Source organism: Odontomachus brunneus, unplaced genomic scaffold (assembly GCF_010583005.1).
Source record: "Odontomachus brunneus isolate Ranch 3 - 2012 unplaced genomic scaffold, Obru_v1 Obru_scaffold_018, whole genome shotgun sequence".
NCBI lineage: Eukaryota > Metazoa > Arthropoda > Insecta > Hymenoptera > Formicidae > Odontomachus > Odontomachus brunneus.
This window is the reverse complement of record NW_022639468.1, coordinates 256,714-272,624: the sequence shown is the minus strand read 5'-3', so window position 1 is coordinate 272,624 and position 15,911 is coordinate 256,714. Positions and strand designations below refer to the sequence as shown.

The following is a 15,911-nucleotide window of genomic DNA, read 5'->3' as shown; positions in this document are numbered from 1 at the left end:
GTCACGATAGGAAAGGGATCTATACAGAAAAAATGAACAACGCATGTCCTTACAGCCAGTTTACTTGTTTATTCTTATGGAATGATTTTATTCAACAATCGAATGATCGGCCAAGGAAACGGCTTACGATACGGATATAAAACTCATTTTGCAATATTTCCATATTGTTGCGATCATATGTAAATAAAAATAATTTATATGTTATAACTTTCTGCTATATAAAAATGTACAGTATACATAAATTGAGATAAATAAATTATTCTATTAATTTATACAAATATATGCAGTATATGCAAATTTGTGTATATCATTTAATGTACATTATAAGAATTCAAACATTGCATGGCCATTTGAACCAAATTTGCATGTATTGCAATATTAAGAGCGATGATGTGTTAAAGTCGGATTCCGCAACAAGATTAACATTAATTAAAATGATTAATGCACTCACACATAGTTAAATATTCCTATCAGATTAATTGTTCAATGAATAGATTAAAATAGACATTTAAATACGTTGTCTTGTCGTTGACGTAACACTTGGAAAAAGTCGCAGTCTTGAAAAATAGCTTTCCCATCATTGCAACAAGTTCTATAAACATGTTTCATCTTATAGAACATGATGATAAATTGCACAAACAGGTGCGTTATATCAATATTCCTTTACATAAATTTTACTCACTGATGCTTATCTACGTCTTAAATATGATTAATAGAAAACTAAGTAATATAATAGCAGCCGCGAGAACCACAATGCAGTACAACTTCCTATTAGCTCTCTGATACGAATCGGCTTTTTTCAACTGTTTATAGCCTTCCTGCACTTGCACTTGCGTTTGCTCGATGTTATAATCGATCCGGTCTAAAATAGTACCCTGATCCTCTACCATCACTGCAAGATCCTATTTGAATATAAAAATATTCAAAGTTATACACCTTGTCATCTAGCCATGATGTAGCAATAAATAATCTACAAGTACTCGTATGTGCAAAATTTTCAGGAAACTTTTAGGAGAAACAACAAACTTTTCACGATTCGAGCAACTGAATTTTTTTTTATATGATTTAGTTTTTTTTACTTCAAACAAAAGTAAAATACTTTTAACAAGTCAAAAGAAGAAAATGTTGAGTTTGCTTAATTAAAAATTCTAAAATAGCCATTTTTGCAGATACAAAGTATTACTTCTTAGTCATCAATATATTATTTATCGCAGGATACGACACAGAATAATATTGTATGTACCTTGAAAATATGCTTTAAATCTCCTATACTTTGAACTATACTGCCAATCTGTTCCTCCCTTTCCAATGCTAATTTCATCCTATCCTCAGGTTCCTCCAATTGCAATAAAACCGAGTCCTGTCTTCGCTCATCCCTAGGCCAGTAATCGGCAGCAGCCTCGTTCGATTCTGCCAACCAGGAGTCTGTAGCTACACTGTCCAACAGAAACTGGTCCTCTGCGAAGAACTGGCTATTTCTCTCTTCTCTTGACTTCATCTCTGCAAGGACAACACACACGAGTGCAATGCAAATCTCCACAGATATTCTCTACTCAAGGATTAAAGGATTAAATAGTGAAAGATACACACGTGCTAAGTAATGATTCTGTGCTGTTCTGTATCGAAGACCTAATTCTTGTAAGGCAGTCGAAAGAGCCATCACCGCGCTGGCAGCCAATCGACGTTCTGTAGGTTTGGTCTTATGTCTGCCAGCTGATTTGATCGTTTGTACTTGTCTATAGCCATTAGAAAACGCACGTCCAATTTCCCGTGTGAGTTGTTCCATTTGTCTCTCTTCCTACAGTACATTATAAAGTATATCTCAAATTTTCTCATTTTAATTATTCCAAGTTGCAAAAATTACACTCAGTTAATGCAGAAGTCTTCTGTACAAACCATTCTAGCAGAATAAGATTCTTCTAAAATCAATCAATTGTGACTTATCACAATTTCATATCTGACTGTGACGTAATAATCTCAGAAACTCACAAACCTGAGATGTGTCGTCCAAAGTCGGCCTGGTGAGCTGCTTGGAGTGTAATTCGATCAGGGTGTCTATCTTTACTCGTAATCTGCTTAAGATATACTGCGTTTCCTCTAAGGCATCTGCCCAAGCAGGCGGTGCTCCGCTGTCCGTGTTTATACCCTTCAACTCGACACTGTCGGATCCGCCAGAGTCCGATTCCACCAATGCCACACGATCGGTGATGCTCTTAAAGATAAAACGTAAAATTCTTTCATTACTTATGGAAAAATCGCGTATAGTATGAACAGCAGCGGCAAAATTTCGAATCGGTGCAGGTTAGATGTGCACGCACCTGTTCGGCATAGATGTGTTTAGTCTGAAGAGCATTATTTCGCATTAAGACAAACGGCTCAGTCAAATTCCTCGTAGCCATTCTTCGATAATTGTTTATCAAAATGAGCACGTGAACACGATATAGTTCATAATCGTTCCATCGCGAACCGCGTCCTTGCAACGCACTGGCTCAGCTGTCATCTTCAAACAGCTGATCGAAACACCTGCTCTCGCTAGCTACACTGATATATATTCTTTGCACTTTTTGTATTTTAAACGCGAATGGAAATGGCTATGTTCGGATATTCATTGAAAATCTATAATATACGTAACATGAATTATAAATTTTTGATACTGATAGTGAATATCGGAACGCAGCCGTAATCGTTCCAAGAAGAATTGAAAGTCAGGAGTGTAAAAAAATATAACTAAAAGATATAAATGTACATCACACATTTTTATTTTCAAATTGTACTTATAATTGACCACACAGATTTTATTTTTCAACACGATTGAACAACATAACAATCCTGTACTACCACACATCGCATATTAATAAAATAATTCAATTTGTAATAACTGTACAAGAACAATTATAATAATGAAACATATGTACATATCTAAGTAGAAAAAATGTTTTACATTACCTATTATTAAATCTAATATATTTACACAAGGACTATATTATTATATATTTTATGTATATATAATAAAAAACCAATCTAAAAATTAATCAAACTATTTTTCATGTTTTCTAACGATATTAAATACCTAATATAATGTGCCTAATATAGTGTTAAAAGTTAAATGAAAGTTATACTGCTGTACTTCAATTACTTTGAAACTGCAATTCTGAGACTGCATAGTTTAAAAAAAATTTCCTTCATATAAAGTTTCTTTATACACATATATATATGTTTTTGTGTATATATAAAGTAAGTAGATTGGTTGCAAATATGTGTAGTTATCAGTATAATTTTAAGCAAAACAATTTTATGCAGTTGTATCTTGTGTTATTTTATTTGCCCAAAGTTTCAATTATTAATGGCCTGGTACCATAAAGATTACTCAATATTACTTGTCTTTTAATCAAATTCAATGTTTCCTGTCCTTTTGCATAACATTGCTTAATCTTTTCTTCATCTTGTAATGTTTTACTTTCTTTGAATTCATGTCGTACCTTCCGCAGAGCATACATCCTGAAAAAATACAAAATAATTAACAAATCTTGTCCAACATTGCTGAAAGTATATAAATATTACAGAAATATAATAAATATACTGATTCATATAGTAATTACAAAAGAAATAAAGAAAAGTCACTCTCTGTATTTATAACTCAAAGTTCCATAATTGTAAGAATATAATATTACAATAACATTTTTTAACCATTATTTTCTACAAGAAAACCGAATAATATATCTCTTTTTTAGAATATTTTGATTATTACCAATAAAAGAAGTATTGAAAAGATATCACATAACCATTAAACGTGATAATCTTATTTAATATCGATATAACCGTCTTATTATTATACCTGTAATTATATGAGCTCCATTTCTTGCTTTCTCGAATCAAATTCCGATAAAGACTCAGAATCATATGTCGACTAGGATCCATTATTTATAAGAAACAGTTAATCGCTAATTCAACCAGAATTCTAGGCAAATTTGTTGCATGTGCACGCCTAACGCACTCCAAACATCCATCTACAATGGCCTGATTTATATCGTGCACTTGATACGCGTACTAAATAGTAACTTTCTATTAGATAATCTTAATATTGACAATGCATATCAACGGCGACGCGTTTAATCAATACAATACGTTTTCTTGATGAGTATTATACCAGCTTAATATACCATTGTTTATATATATCGTCGATATTAAGATTATCTAATAGAAAGTTACTATTTAGTACGCGTATCAAGTGCACGATGTAAACCAAGCCTATGTCCATGTAAAGGACTGTCTACAATGGGAGTAAAGGCCAATTGGCTGCTTTTAGCAGAGAGCTGGTTTCCAACAAAGTTAGTTGTAAAATTCGTGAATCTGATTGGTACTCTGACTGGAATACTCTTGGATTCAACCAAAATTAAGAACATACTCCAATTAGATTCACGAATTTTACAACATTGCAAAGCAGCTTTCTCTGCTGAACGCAACCATCGGTTACGGCCATGGACGTAATAATACATGGACGGAGCGAAAATCCGATTATAGACGAGGGGCTGTGAAGCCTAAGGGAGCTTCAGAAGGAGCCTTCTGAAGGAGTTACAGAATCAGATTGTGCAATTAGGTCGCCACAAATTAATGAAATATAAAGTATCAGTTATACCAAAATGTCACAGTACTAAAAGTTTAGTAGCTTTTGCAAGTTGCAACTTCTGTCTTATATATGTTACGTATCACTGACTCATTTTTGTAATATATTGCTTTGTATTATTGCTAAAGAGCCTATAGAGCCAGATTATGTTATTAGGCCACCAAAAATTTATGATATATAAATGAAATATCAGTTGTATTCCTTCAGCAATAATGCAAAGCATACATCAGCTCTGTACTTTTACAGTAAACAAATATTTACTCTAATTGACAACTTGAGATATCAGTTTTTATATTTATATTTATCTTTATATATATATATATATATATATATATATATATATATATATATATTTATATTTATCTTTTTCATCATATATAGGATGCTCTAATTAATTTTGCATATACTTTTATTGTGTAAAAGCCTTTATAGTTTTGTGCAACCAATACTACAAACTTTGCAGAAAAAAGATAGTAATTTGTCGATAGTTTTCAGATATAACATTCTCTTTGGAATAAAAGAAATTTGTAAAAGAAATTTTTAAAAAAGAATGTGTAAATAAAAGTTTTTACCTTTGATACAATATCTGATGTCTTCTTATGTATTGGTATTTATATTTTCATTCCGAAAAAACATTTGCAATTATATGCAATGAAATAGAAAAACAGTGCAGACTAGAACATTGTATTATGTTGATATTCAGCATTCCTTTAAGGATCTATCATAAATAAAGTATGTATAACAAAAAATTCAAGTATTCATTGTTTGTTACAAATATTTGCAATATTCTGAGAGTTTGTAATATTCCGAAACAAAATAAACTAAGACTCGTAAATAGTTTCAAAGATCTATTCTCTGAATAATGTGTATAGATCACTTTTTTGCTGTATACGAGTTATCTTATCACTAAAGCATAAACATTCAAGGCAGAGGTTTTATCGCGAATTGAATGACGTAAATGTGCATAATTGCACAACTCGAAGATGTAAAACAATATTAGAGTAATTTGAAGTATATAGATCTCGAGCGACAATATTTGCTGGCCGAGAATTAATTGACCATTGACTGATTTTCAATTTCCTGTTGAAAATTTAATTTGGTATTATTCTTTTGAATTCACTGCAATCAAGCAAGTTTTGCTAGGTAATAGTCTATCAGTATATTAAAATATGTATTACGCGCGTCCTAATTTATCACGCGTTCCTCGCACGCAGGCGTTTCTGAGGTCGCCGCGTTTTATTGATTCGAATGCGCAACGCCTGTGCGACCGTGATTGTCGACGGTGTTCTCAGAAATGCGGACGTCGCTCGTCGCGTGAAGGAGGGACACTCGTCGACATAAGCACCGACAGCGGGAATCTACCGCCTTTGGAGCTTTCAGGTCTGGAGGGAAAGCTGTGCCGTCAAGTGAGGCTCGGAAGACATGGTTGGGCCCAATGTTTCCTTGTGACTAACCGTCCCGGAGGGTGGAACGATCGCCACACAGGGTGCATCCTTCAGAACGCCTTCCGAACACGAGCGTACAAATACCGAACTCGCGACGCTGTGCAAGGTGAAATACAATTGAAACGTTAAAAAACGTTAAAAAAGATTTGTTTCCATATCGCTGATAATTTCTTTTTTTGCCTCGATTACTTATCGAAAAGTCGTGAGTGGAGATTTTTAATAACTGGTGAAACTTCTTTATAGAAAGTGTTTATAGAAAATCTTAAAAGCGCAATTTTCAGTGATTAATTAAAGTTTTGTTAGTGGGTAAAAAATGACAAACTTTATATATATATATATATATATATATATATATATATATATCTTAAACTTTTAATAATCTTTCTTAGAAATTTTATAGTTATTAAAATTCTCTCCTCTCCTTTTAGCTCACGATACTATTTTGGTTTGACGATAATCGGTCTGTTTACTTTCCTCCCTCAAGACTTAGGAATCTACAATACGATTGCAGTTCCGTTTTAAAATCGCAGCACTAATCTGTGAATCGATCATGTATTTATTAAAATGAAAAGTTTCTTCGACGAATTCAATAAAACTTTTTATTTTTTATGAGTTTATGCGAAGGAAATAGATACATGACCGACTCACAGACCAGTGCTGTAGCTTTAAAACGTAACTACGACCGCACTGTTTGACGATCTTTCAGCCGTGACATTTTGTCCGTCCGTCTTCTTACAGGTGTATCCTGTGAGCCCTGTGGCAGGGCCTGGTGCGGCACGATCCGTATGGGAGCTAAGTCCCGATCCCGACATGGTCGGGCATCTACCGAACAATCTGATATCCAGCGCGAGCCATCAGAATCATCATGGCTCGGACAAAACTGCACGACAGAGAAGCCGTCCTGATGACAACATCTACGCCGACGAGACCACGCCCGGCCAAAGTCCTACCGACGAGACCAAACAGATCTTCGAGCTGCTCAGAGCCGGGTTAGATAAACGTTTAACAGAGAAAGCTGCTTTGCAATCGTTGTAAAATTTGTAAATCTGATTGGTATATTTATCTTTAGATTCAGCCAAGATTAAGAGCATATCCCAACCAGATTTACGAACAGTTATCATACAAAACAGCCTTCTCTGTTGAGCACGATCAATGCTTCAATTAGCGTAAATACTTGCCTACTGCAGAAGTCAGAAAAAAATCTGCAAAAGTTCCGTTGAGCAAAGACAATGATTTCACATTATGTTCTTACTAGAAAGTATTGACGTAAAAAATGATAACTTAAAAATTCGAGAAGAGAATACCGGACAGGAAAACGAAAAAAATCTTTTGTATTGCAGCGAGATTGAGGCGGTCGAGGAACTGGTGGAGAAGAACGGCTTAAGCGTGCTCAGCGCGAGGGATGAATGGGGATACACACCTGCCCATTGGGCCGCTTTGGATGGCAATATTGAAGTTAGTTTTAAACACCACAATCATTATAATCTTAACTTTCTTATAACTGTTAAGGCGCGTTTAAGAAATAAACTCAAGTAGAACAGAAAATTACGATGACGTCAAAATGAACGAATTATGATTAAAAAGTGAGTTTTTTTTATTATTTTCTCGTTATTGTGATATCATTTTGACGTCATCGTGATTTTTTATAACCTGTGAAATCTGCTCTTTCTCCGACAGGTCATGAGATACTTAATAGAGCGCAGCGGGCCCGTCGATCTGCCGTGCCTCGGCACGCAAGGACCTAGACCGATACATTGGGCTTGTCGGAAAGGTCATAGTGCAATAGTACAATTATTATTAAAGGTACGTAGAACAGTTTTCAAGTCAGAAACTCAGCGAAATCTCTCTCTCGCATCTACCTTACGTTGTGTTAATTTCAGGCGGGAGTCGCCGTCAACGCAGCCGACTTCAAGGGCCTGACGCCTTTGATGACCGCCTGCATGTTCGGCAAGTTCGCGACCGCTGCCTTTTTGCTAGGATCTGGCGCGTTAGGGCACTTGACTGATATAAACGGCGACACCGCGTTGCACTGGGCTGCGTACAAGGGCCACGCCGAATTGATCAAACTGCTGATGTACAGCGGCGTGGATCTGCAGAAACCCGATTATTTCGGCTCGACACCGCTCCATTTGGCTTGTCTGTCCGGGAATATCAGCTGCGTCCGAATTCTCTGTGAAAAGAGCAAGATCGAGTTGGAGCCGCGCGACAAAAACGGCAAGACGCCGCTGCAGTTGGCCAAGAGTCATCGTCACTCGGAGATCGTACGGATTCTGCAAGCAGAACAAAAGCGCAGAGCTAGATGGATACCGCCTATCAATGAATTATGGTACGTGCTCGTACATGATTACACATCCTGTTCGAGATATCTTGATGTACTCGAATCTTGATGAGACGTAAAATTACATTTTCCGACGTTTGACTTCAAGGGCGCTGCTCTTCGGCGGAGCGGGCAACAGCAAAGGACCATTGCTGCTATTCATGATATCTGTATTGGTGTGGGGATACCCGATGTACTTGTTGAAATGCATTCCGTTGACGTGGAACCTCCTGCGCGGTAGTCACTACTGTTTCATTTACTGGAACATTCTTATGTGGATATCGTGGGTCGTCGCTAACAGGAGAGATCCCGGCTACGTGCCGCAGAACAGCGATACTTACTATAGAGCGATAAAACAGGTATTAGATATCGCGTAAAGCGCAATTGTATGACTGATATTATAACATTGTTGCGTTTTATTCTTACGTTGTGTTTCAGATTCCATATTTCGACAAGTGGAAGAAGCGAAACGTCTTGCTGTCGCGTCTGTGTCACAGTTGTAGATGTTTCAGACCGCTTCGAGCTAAGCATTGCAGAATTTGCAACAGATGCGTCACGTATTTCGATCACCACTGTCCCTTCATATATAATTGCGTCGGCCTGAGGAACAGGTGGGAGAGATAGGTTACATGATATTAATTCATCGTTTAATTTTCTAACGCATACTTTCTCCTTTTTCCAGAATGTGGTTCTTCCTGTTCGTGATGTGCGTGGCAATAAACTGCTCTTTCACCTTGTACTTTGCGTGCTACTGCATTGCGATCGAGGGAATTCAGCTGCTGTATGTCCTCGGTGTTTTAGAGGCTCTCGTTTTCTGCGGACTTGGCTGGATTCTAACGTGTACTTCGGTAAATACAGTTCGGTGTAACAAAACATCGATACCACATTTCTGACGCATAAATGTTCCATTAACGCTTTTTTTAATACAGGTCCTACACGCCTGCATGAATCTAACTACCAACGAAATGTTCAATTACAAGAGATATTCATACCTGAGGGACAAGAGAGGTAAATATCTAAATCCCTTCAGTCGTGGGCCCGTGCTTAACTTCATCGAGTTTTTCCTCTGCCCTCCGGATCATCAAACAAACGATCTTCAGCATTATCACATTCTCTCGGAAGATGTCATGTAACACAAACGACACATGGATCTCCGAGTGATTTACTTTTCACGCACTTTCGCAGCCAAGCGTAATCACTGAGTACATGACAACGATACAAATGATTATTTTTCCAAATTATTAGGATCTTGAATAAGTTCTCGCTGATCATGAAAATTAATGCTTTATTTAAAAAAAGTAAAAAACATGTCACTGAAAGTATTGTTCATCGCTAGCCACTACTTTTTCCCATCTTTCTGGCAACATTTGAATTCCACGTCGGAAAAACAACACGTCTTTTGAGGCTATCCAAGAGTCGACCCATTTTTTGGCATGAAAATGAAAGAATGAAAGAATGAAAATGCTGCTCAGCCAGACCATGTGCCATCGATCGGAACAAGTGATAATCGGAAGGGGCAATGTCTGGTGAATACGGCGAGGGGTAGGACTTCCCATTTAAGCGTTTCCAAGTAGGTTTTCAACAATTTCCGGTTATGCAACATGTGGCCGAGCGTTGTTATGTTGCAAAATCACTTTGTCGTATCTCTGCTCGTATAGCGGCCGTTTTTCTTTTAATGCTCGGCTCAAACGCATCAATTGTAGTCGATAGCGACCTCCCGTGATGGTTTCGTTCGGTTTGAGCAGCTCATAATAAACTACACCCAACTGATCCCACCAAATGCAGAGCAGGAGCTTCGATCCATGGATATTTGGCTTTGCCGACGATGTTAATGTATGGCCGGGCTTACCCCACGATCTTCTACGCTTAGGGTTATCGTAGTTTATCCACTTTTCACCGCCAGTCACGATACGATGCAAAAAACCTTTCCTTTTATGCCGTTGAAGCAGCTGTTCACACGTGAAAAGACGCCGTTCGACGTCTCTCGGCTTCAACTCGTACGGCACCCAATGTCCTTGCTTTTGAATCATTCCTAATACTTTCAAACGTTTCGAAACTTTGTTGTGTGATCAACTCCTAAGAATTCTGCAAGTTCAGCTAGCGTCTGACATGAGTCTTCATGAAGTAATGCCTCCAATTCTTCGTCTTCAAACTTTTTCGGTGCGCCAGAGCGTTCTTTATCTTCAACATCAAAATCATTATTTTTAAAGCGTCTAAACCAATCTCTGCATGTTGTTTCGGACAGAGCATGGTCGCCGTAAGTCTCAACAAGAATTCTGTGTGCTTCAGCTGCAGATTTTTTTTTAATAAAGTAGTGCAGTAAAATTCCCCGCAAATACTCTTTTTTTGGCACGAAACTTGACATGTTTAACACTATGAAAAAAAAAGTTGTTTACACTTCAGCGAAATGACATATACTGAATTTCAAGCTTGCTTACAGTACTTCCTTATAGATACGTTACTATTTTAAATTACATGCACGCAGTTCTGGTAACACCATCTGGAAAACAGCGAGAACTTATTCAAGGTCCTGAGATATATATATATATATATATATATATATATATATATATATATATATATATATATATATATGTATATTTGCACAAAGTCGTATTATTGCCACTGAGAGATTCTTGTCTCTTATTATTCCGATATTCCGCTGCCAGGGCATAAACTTGCAAAGACGTAGTGAAAAGTTTTATATAATTTGAGATTATATCATTGATATACATAATTGAGATGATATATAATTTGAGATTTCAATAAATACTTTATAAAGTTAGAGTTACACGATTTATTAATCGCATTATGCCGGTCACACGCTAATTAGTGTATAAAATATTGACAGAGTACATCTAAGTGGATGAAAGATAGTATATAAAATATCGATATATTGATGGGCTGAGTATCAGGCTTTCTTGAAGTTAATTGAAATATAGTAAAAACATTAACATGATTATAGTATTTTTATAAAATAAGTATTTTTATAAAACAATATTCCGTTTGGAATGTATAAATATTTTCTAAAAAAAGCACATGTATAATTCAAACATATAAAGTTTAAAAGATTTCTTTGGTACGACGTATTTATGATTTCCCGTACATTTAAAATATGCGGTAGAGAAAGTTATGGCCTAAAAAATCTGAATTCACATTACACAGCTGTAATACGAATGTGCGCGAGATCGAAAAAATTATAAAAATATATATGTACACACGTACAAAGTTTGTGGCTAATAAGTCTATCAGTAAAAACCAATCAGTATACAATGATGCAATTTGTAAAGCAATGAACACCATGTACAACTTTTACTTCAATTCATAGCAAAAGTCATAATTTGGCGGTGGCTCAGGTCCTGCAGGTGGATCCTGCGGAATATCAATTCCTTCGGCGTCTAGAAGTCTTAACTTAATATCCATTGATAAAAGAGTCTCCAAATCATTCTGTGCCTCCTTACTTATCATTCGGTGTCCTGCAGGCACGTAAAACAAAATATAAAAATATCGTTTCTGTATATTGTTTTATTATTAATAAATTGAACAAGTAGCGTACCAAGTAAGGCATTGATACCATCGGTCCAATAATCGAAAATCTGCTCATCCGGGGCGACGAAATCGAGACTAGAAACTTCGACGGAATCCAAAGCCAAGGAAAACGCTAATTGATGAGTAGTTTTCCGTCTTTGTAACTCTCTCATGTGCGGGCAATCCCTGCCGACTATCAGCTGTCGAATTTCGACTACCGCCAATTTCGTAGGAAGATCGTCGATGGTTGGCACAGACTTGTCGTCGCAATCTCCGTAATGGAACACTTTGTGATTTGGTGATAAGCGGACGTACCAGAATTTATCTTTGATTCTCTGTATCAAACGAGACGTTGGTTAAGGGACAATCCACGCATTATGCATAACTTCAAACATATTTGATTAAAAGACGTCACATACTTGTCCTCTAGCACTGTACTTCATGAATCTGGTGCCCTGAACCAGAAAGCCTAATCGCTGTTGTTGAATTAACTCTAGGATTTCCGGAGTGATTTGTTCTCTTAATTCTACGATTGGCTTCGCGTGGCTTTCCCATTCCTCCCTACTTGTCCTCTCTTGTTGCCAAAGATTAGTAATCGTCGAGTAAGTCAGCTGCTGTAACTTACTCTTAAACTTATCCAATCCCGTAGGCTTGCATTGAAGTGCTCTGGTGATTTGCTCGCGCACAACAGAGAAAACTTTAACGAAATCCTCTGTAGTAGCTCGCATTTCTTTCCATGTTTTATTCAGGAGAACTATGCAGACGCAGTAGAACTCTTCAAAGGGGTGATCGTGCGTGAAGAACATCGGATGATACGACTGGCCTTGTTCACTGGGTGCTTCACCAATACGTAACACCTAGTCAGAAAAATATATTCATTAAGATTTCTGGTCTCATTAATGCGAAGCCCTGAATTGATGACGTCAGAAACGAGAAAGGGCATGCCATTTTCACATAAAAAAGTATTTGTACGAAAGAACATTCCAGATCGTCTGAACATACTTGTAAAATGTTTCGAAAACATCTCTTGACAGTCAATAGTTTTTAAATTAACGTGACATGTGAAATACTCCTCTTTAACCTTCCCTCATGATTTTATCTTATATCTTTTTATCTAAAGATGACATGCAAGCCAATTTTTGGCATGCATTTTCTCGCTTCTGACGTCATCAATCCAGGGTTCCAATAATGAGACCAGCAACCATGCATTTTATGTTGCAAGAATAAGCATACGGTTCCCAGTGTTTGCCTTACCTCGCAAAGTAATTTAACGAGTTCTACGCTTGTTCTGCCGAAAGGACACTCGTGCTCGTCCGCGCGGCACGAGTTCTCAAGAACGACTTTCGTATAGCCCTCTGTGTGAATACGCGCGAAGTATACCATACAGTCGAGCGCAAGCATACCCGGTGGCGTTTCGGTAAAATCAAGAGCAGGATTGATGTCGCATTTGAAGCCCAATTTCTTGTAATCCTTGGCAAACAGTCCTTGCTTACGCGCGGTAATGTCTCCACCAGTTGCACCCTCCGTGTCGAAAGCGATCTTTCGGAGTTCCTTGATCTTATCATGCGCGTCCTGATCTTGTGTATCCATCTTCATCATCATTCGTTGTTCCAACAAACTCAACATCAACGTCTGTAGCACATACAACTGATGCGCCATTTCTGCACCCACCTATGAAAAGTTTATACAGTGAACAATGATGTAACTACTAGTAATATGTATAAATAGTAATTACTAATATGCTAATTTTTAATCATACCTGTCCAGTAGATTGTATGATGTTTGTCAAGAACACATTCCTGACTTGTTTGGATTGTAAAGTGGCAGCAACAGCACGCCTTTTGTACAGATCAGCCTTCAAAAACAACGCGTTTATAAGTGCTACCGTGTTCTGTTGAATTTGAGCGTTCATGCATTGCAGGTACATTACAAGATTAGGAAAAGTCACTTCCTTCTCCACCTGTCCGTACTTTCCCGTTGAGTTCAGGACTATGTTTTCTAAGATACTTAATGAAGCCTCTATTATACTAGTATCCTGGGTTATCGACTGATTGTTCACATAACTTGCTACTTTATTGATGAATGGTGTTTCCAATATATCCCATGACACATTTCCATGATCCATCAACTCCACAAATGACTGAAGGGAATATGCAAGGGCATTTCCTTTGTACTTTCCACCTTCCACCTGGAAATTCAGATAATTGTTTACATTAGAGAAGCCACCTTTGAGCTCCTCCTTAATATATAGTATCAAGGATATAAACAATTATCAAAATTTGTATCTACTATATCAAGTGGAAAAATTAAATTATTATTGATAATGACATATTGTATCCTCATGCAAAAAGATTCATACTTGCGAAATAATCAATGCCAATCCTTTCTTGTTTATAAATTCGAATGCAAATGTCATGTCTGTACTAAGCTTGCTCAGTTTCTGCAGAGCTATTACTTTCTCTTCCATTGCTCCATTATTGAGCTTAGTCAAAATATCATTTGCTGTTTTTGATGGTGAAAATTCCAATCTGAGAATACTTCCATTCTTTACTTCATTTCTGTTTTTCTCTGTGATATAATTCTGATTATTACTATCTGAGAATTGCAATGAGTAAGATTCTGCATCAGACAAACCCCATCCATTACACAACTCCTGAAATTAAGATAATATGTTAATTATGATAACGTATTAAATAACTCTCTTACTATTCCTTTATTACTAATAAAGCTCTTTTTGACACTAACATTAACTATAGGACATACTACCTTTTTGTGCTTCATTCTGTATAAATCAATATGAAATTTAATACTGATTCTTTTAGAATTAATCAGACCATTGATATTTCTTTCTTCATGAATGCAGTTTTCGTACCTGAATAATTCCAGTCAGCGGTTGCTTTTGATTGAACTCAATAAGTTGTGGCACTTGCTCCGTCATTTGAACAGCGATTTTCACGATATTTGAATCCTTCTGGACCGGCATTTTGATCGTTTGCGTGTACATCAAAGGCACAAGGGCGGTTCTTGTACAACAAGACCCACTGCAACGATGTCCGGTGCGTGCCGGTCCAGTCCACTTACGCAGTTCACGACAAGACCGAAAATTTTGACGCCTCTGTCATAACAATCTTGACGCAATGATGAATTTTTGCAAGATGTTCGCCGTCCCAGGAAGCTTCGTGCGCATGCGTAAGCTGACGTCATAGGTAGAAATCAGCTGGGTTCAGAAATGTATCTAGGATATAGTAGTAGGTGCTATAAGGGGCCCCTGTACTGTTCCCGTGTGTGATTATAAACAAGTGTCAACGTGTACTGAGTGAATAGTTTTAAAGATTGGTTAGTGCCACATGATAATAATGAAAAAGCTCTCTGCGCGGTTTGTAATCTAGTTCTTGCTACGCTCCAGTGTAATGCTTTTCAGACAGTAAATTACATGGTTCCTTTATTGAAACAAACTTATTCTGATCCACAGGTGGTTAACGATCTAAAACTTATTATTATTCATATTACTTGCACTCTGTTCCTATCAAAGCAATTTTCCTCTCTCCTGCTAATTCCTTCATATTTCCTTTCTCGCAGGGCCCTAACGATACCTTAGATTTGACGAAAATATATACGTAAGTGAAGACTCCGAGCGTTTGCTCTGTACGCATACGCGAATCATATCTTGCAAAAATTCATCACTGCTTGACGGCTACGCAGCCACAATGGTCACGTGATCGCTGCGGGTTAGATTAAGGGTGGATCCCATGGCACATATTTTCGTGTAACCACATAACTAATCACATCCTTCTATTCTTTTAGAAGTTCCAACAGAAATACTAAACGTCGCAATTTATTGGTTACGCGTTTACGCGGTACACGGAAAATACATGCCATGGGACTTCAGCCTAAAACTGCGTTCCTTTTAGGCGTTCACGCGCTGTAGCGCCATTCTATCTTTACCGCTCATTAGATGCGGAAGAAAGATAGAGTGACGCTTATAAGCATTTAAAGC

At 37.1% G+C, this 15,911-nt stretch overlaps 4 protein-coding genes across 6 annotated transcripts; 1 reads left to right on the top strand and 3 right to left on the bottom strand.

Annotated features, from left to right (window-relative positions):
- Positions 1-46: 46 nt before the first annotated feature.
- Positions 47-2,528, bottom strand: LOC116841739 (syntaxin-16). Of its 2 annotated transcripts, XM_032810049.1 has the most exons (6): positions 2,319-2,528; positions 1,994-2,212; positions 1,591-1,798; positions 1,244-1,500; positions 683-902; positions 47-592 (listed from the first exon to the last, which is right to left on the bottom strand). In XM_032810049.1, the coding sequence occupies exons 1-5, from the start codon at positions 2,397-2,399 to the stop codon at positions 693-695; spliced, it is 975 nt and encodes a 324-aa protein (XP_032665940.1). In that variant the 5' UTR covers positions 2,400-2,528; the 3' UTR covers positions 47-592; positions 683-692. The 2 variants fall into 2 exon arrangements, with proteins under 2 accessions (XP_032665940.1, XP_032665939.1); XM_032810048.1 differs by having other exon boundaries at positions 47-902; positions 2,319-2,526.
- A 215-nt stretch (positions 2,529-2,743) lies between these two features.
- On the bottom strand, positions 2,744-4,025 carry LOC116841740 (LYR motif-containing protein 4). Its single transcript, XM_032810050.1, has 2 exons — positions 3,836-4,025; positions 2,744-3,498 (listed from the first exon to the last, which is right to left on the bottom strand). Exons 1-2 carry the CDS (start codon positions 3,916-3,918, stop codon positions 3,318-3,320), a joined length of 264 nt encoding a protein of 87 aa, XP_032665941.1. The 5' UTR covers positions 3,919-4,025; the 3' UTR covers positions 2,744-3,317.
- A 1,841-nt stretch (positions 4,026-5,866) lies between these two features.
- Positions 5,867-9,705, top strand: LOC116841796 (probable protein S-acyltransferase 23). Its single transcript, XM_032810170.1, has 9 exons — positions 5,867-6,175; positions 6,808-7,058; positions 7,410-7,524; positions 7,747-7,872; positions 7,950-8,395; positions 8,496-8,745; positions 8,825-8,997; positions 9,069-9,234; positions 9,316-9,705. Exons 2-9 carry the CDS (start codon positions 6,880-6,882, stop codon positions 9,517-9,519), a joined length of 1,659 nt encoding a protein of 552 aa, XP_032666061.1. The 5' UTR covers positions 5,867-6,175; positions 6,808-6,879; the 3' UTR covers positions 9,520-9,705.
- Positions 9,706-11,075: 1,370 nt separating this feature from the next.
- Positions 11,076-15,108, bottom strand: LOC116841763 (engulfment and cell motility protein 1). Of its 2 annotated transcripts, XM_032810101.1 has the most exons (8): positions 14,787-15,108; positions 14,274-14,567; positions 13,845-14,102; positions 13,674-13,769; positions 13,169-13,585; positions 12,334-12,771; positions 11,943-12,249; positions 11,076-11,862 (listed from the first exon to the last, which is right to left on the bottom strand). In XM_032810101.1, the coding sequence occupies exons 1-8, from the start codon at positions 14,916-14,918 to the stop codon at positions 11,699-11,701; spliced, it is 2,106 nt and encodes a 701-aa protein (XP_032665992.1). In that variant the 5' UTR covers positions 14,919-15,108; the 3' UTR covers positions 11,076-11,698. The 2 variants fall into 2 exon arrangements, with proteins under 2 accessions (XP_032665992.1, XP_032665991.1); XM_032810100.1 differs by having other exon boundaries at positions 13,674-14,102; positions 14,787-15,107.
- Between the last annotated feature and the right edge of the window lie 803 nt (positions 15,109-15,911).